Source organism: Myotis brandtii, unplaced genomic scaffold (genome assembly GCF_000412655.1).
Source record: "Myotis brandtii unplaced genomic scaffold, ASM41265v1 scaffold68, whole genome shotgun sequence".
Taxonomy (NCBI): domain Eukaryota; kingdom Metazoa; phylum Chordata; class Mammalia; order Chiroptera; family Vespertilionidae; genus Myotis; species Myotis brandtii.
Window position 1 is genome coordinate 3,766,714 of NW_005370657.1, and position 3,177 is coordinate 3,769,890.

General features: G+C 61.6%; 1 protein-coding gene across 1 annotated transcript in view; it reads left to right on the forward strand.

Moving 5' to 3' along the window:
- NR5A1 (nuclear receptor subfamily 5, group A, member 1) overlaps positions 1 to 3,177 on the forward strand; it is a 19,155-nt gene that overhangs the window by 11,909 nt on the left and 4,069 nt on the right. Inside the window, exon 4 of the mRNA XM_014529307.1 lies at positions 15 to 115. Within this exon, the coding sequence (XP_014384793.1) occupies positions 15 to 115 (101 nt within the window). The remainder of the gene's footprint in view (positions 1 to 14; positions 116 to 3,177) is intronic.

The following is a 3,177-nucleotide window of genomic DNA, read 5'->3' on the forward strand; positions in this document are numbered from 1 at the left end:
TCCCTGCTGCACAGCCTGGTGCTGCGGGCGCAGGAGCTCGTCCTGCAGCTGCACGCGCTGCAGCTGGACCGCCAGGAGTTCGTCTGCCTCAAGTTCCTCATCCTCTTCAGCCTCGGTGAGTGACAGGGGGATGGGGAGGTGGCTGGGTTCAGGGGGTGGCTCTGAGGGGGCTATGTGCTGGGGGCTCAGTGGGGCAAAGACCCTCCCTCCATGAGGGGACCTGCTCTTACAGTGGGGGTTGCTGTCTCTCGGGCCTCAGTTTCTCTCTTTGAAAGTAGAGCCAAGATGATGTCTAGGACTGGCCCTTTATGAAATGCGGACCCCTTCTGAGAATTCGGTGAATTCCCAGCTGAAAGGCGGAGACAAGTGCCCCTGCCACCTCCAGGGAACACCGTGCGGTTCCTGGAGCTTCTGTTCCCTGGTCTCCTCCTGGGGTCCCTGTTTTTCCCAGTTTCCTGTTCTTGAGGGGGGAGGGGGCCTCCAAATTCTGACTCTGAGCTCTTTGGGGCCCAAACACCTTTGCCCATTCATCCATTCATTCATTCTACAAACTTTTGCTGAGCAACTGCCCTGTGCAAGCAGCAAGGATACGCAATGAACAAAAAAGACCCAAATCCCTATTTGCAAGGAGCTGACCTTCTCTTGGGGGGAGAGGCAATGAGCAGGAGATGTCAGCTCAAATATATAAATTGGTGGATGCTTAGTGAAATGATAGCCTGAAAGATTGCGGTAAACGCTAAGGAGGGGAAAATGCAGGGAAGCGGGAGAGGGTGAGCCCAGCCACCCGCGTGCCCCGCGCCCCAAGGCTCTGGGGTTGCCTCCGTTGCCTTCCCTACCCGCCCAGCCTGTGCTGCTCCAGTCTCCACCGTCCTCTCGGCTCTCAGCAGGGTGTCCTCCTTCCGTCCTCCCTCTCCCAGAAGCCATCTCTAGCCACGGTCCTCCCTGTGCCCAGCGATGCTGCAAACATAGAGGTTTTCCTTACTCTCAGGTGGCTCCCCGTCCAGGCAAGGCCTCCAGCCAGTCATCAGGACTGGACAGAGACACGGGGGACCCAGGGTGGGGACAAGGACTCTGCCTGGTAGGCTTCCTGGAAGAGGGACATCGGAGCAGGGTCTCAGAGGATGTGTAGGAGTTGGCTGGGGGGATAAATCTTTCTCAGAGGCGTCGGTGGGATGGAAGGTTGGAACGGGCCATGAATGCCTCCTCACCCGGGGAGGAGGCAGGATTTGAGACTTAGTCTTTGTGGCAGGTGGCTTCATAGGCACAGCCTGGCAAGGGTGTGTCTACCCAAGAGTGGGGGCTTTGGGGAAGAAGTGGGCTGGCTGGGGGGGGGCATTGTGGAGCGTTGGCTGTGCTCAGTCCATGGCCGGCGGGCTGGGTGCTGGGCTGGGTCTTCTCACTCAGCAGGCTGGTAGCCGAGGGCTCATCTGCAAGGCTGCAGGGTTTGGTAGGGGACAGCCACGGTGGGGCTGGGGTTTGAATCTTGAGCAGCCGGCTAGGGGGGTGACCTGAGGCCCTCGGAGGAGCCGCAGGGGCGCAGGCCAGGCTGGCTCCAGCAGGGGGAAGCCCCCCCCTTCCTCTGCCCCCAGTGGTACCCTCCTCCGAACCTTGCTGAGAGCTGCCGGGCTCGGGGACTGGCTCAGGCCGAAGCCACGGACGGCTGTGGTTGGGGATGTGGAGACTCCAGGAGCTTGGTGTGTGTGCGCCTTTGTGTTTGTGTCTTCGTTTTCACATAAGTGCAGACTGTGGGCTTCCGCAGGCTTGTGTTCTTGTGGGTCACATTGTGGAGGCTGAGTGTGACTGGGGAGTGACGGGGGAGGGAGGGGAGGGCTTTGGACTGCTGGGTGGTGCTTGGGTGCTGGGGGCCGTAGCATGGGCGTGTGGGCTCTGTGGCCGTCTGGGTGGTGTGTGAGGCAACCTGACCACCATCAGGAGGCCACCAGGAGGTCCTGGGGAGGGTTGGGTGGAGGGGGTGCTGCCGGCCACCCACCCGCGTCCCTCCATCTGTCCGTGGACACGCCCTGCAGGACAGGGACCATGTCTTGGCTTTCAGGCTGCCGGGGCCTGAGGCCCACGCCCTGTGGACCCGGCCCCCTTCCCACCAAAGCCCAGGCGCTGGGGCTGCCGGGTCCAGCAGAGCTCTAGTCTCCAGCAAGAGATCAGCCCAGAGGCCAGCACAGCTGAGCCCAGCCCTCTTCCCGGGCCAGGCGAGGTGCCACGCTCAGAGCCCGGAGTGCCAGCCCCTTCATGCTAACCTTCATCCTGTTTTCCGGAGGAGGCAGCTGAGGCCTGAGAGCCCGCGAGTCCACAGTGCCTATGGGACCAGGCTGGAGGGGTGGGGTGGAGGAGGGGTGTGTGTGTGTGTGTGTGTGTGTGTGTGTGTGTGCACGCGCGCTATGTGTGCACTCATTGCCAGGCAGGATGGGGTGGTGATTAGCAATGGGGACTAGGTATGGACACCTGGATTCTAAATCTGGACTCTCTCGGGCTGTGTGCCCTTGAGGAAGTCACTCCCCTCTCTGAGCCTCTCTTGCCCCACCCTAATAATCCTTAACTTGCTACGAGGATTGAATGAGAGAACTCCCTCGGAATGTGCGCCAGTCTTGCCTTCTTCATGACCATCATTAGTAAGTTAATGAGCAAATGAACCCGTTAATGGATGGAGTGAATGAATGAGCGAGTCGGTCTCCATCTTCACCGCACGCCGTGTGTCTGGCACAGGGCCTGGCCTTTGGGGCTGAGGTGGCTGGGGGAGAGCACCGGGCCGGCAGGCCGGAAACCCTAGCGAGGTTGGGGCTACGGGAGGAGGCGGCCACGGACCTGGGCCTGCGGGAGCTCATGGAGGGCAGGAGAGAGGCAGCCGCGTGAGCCGTGTGCAAGGCCTTGAATGCCGGGCCGGTGCCTTGACCCTTCCCTCGGGAAGGATCGTCAGCTGGCATCACAGGACCAAGCCTGCAGTTAGCAAGGTGCTTCCCACGCAGCCTGGGAAGGGGCCGCGCCCTGCGGGCGGGAGGGCCACTGTGGAGAAATCTGGGCAAGATGAGGGGGAAGATTTGCCCGGAGTCTGGGAAGCGAGAGGGGGCTCCTCCATGGCCACCAGAGCTGGGTGCCCAGACCTCCAGCTGGCATGTGGGCATCCCCCTTCCTGGGCTGCGCAGCCTGGACCCGGGTGATGCC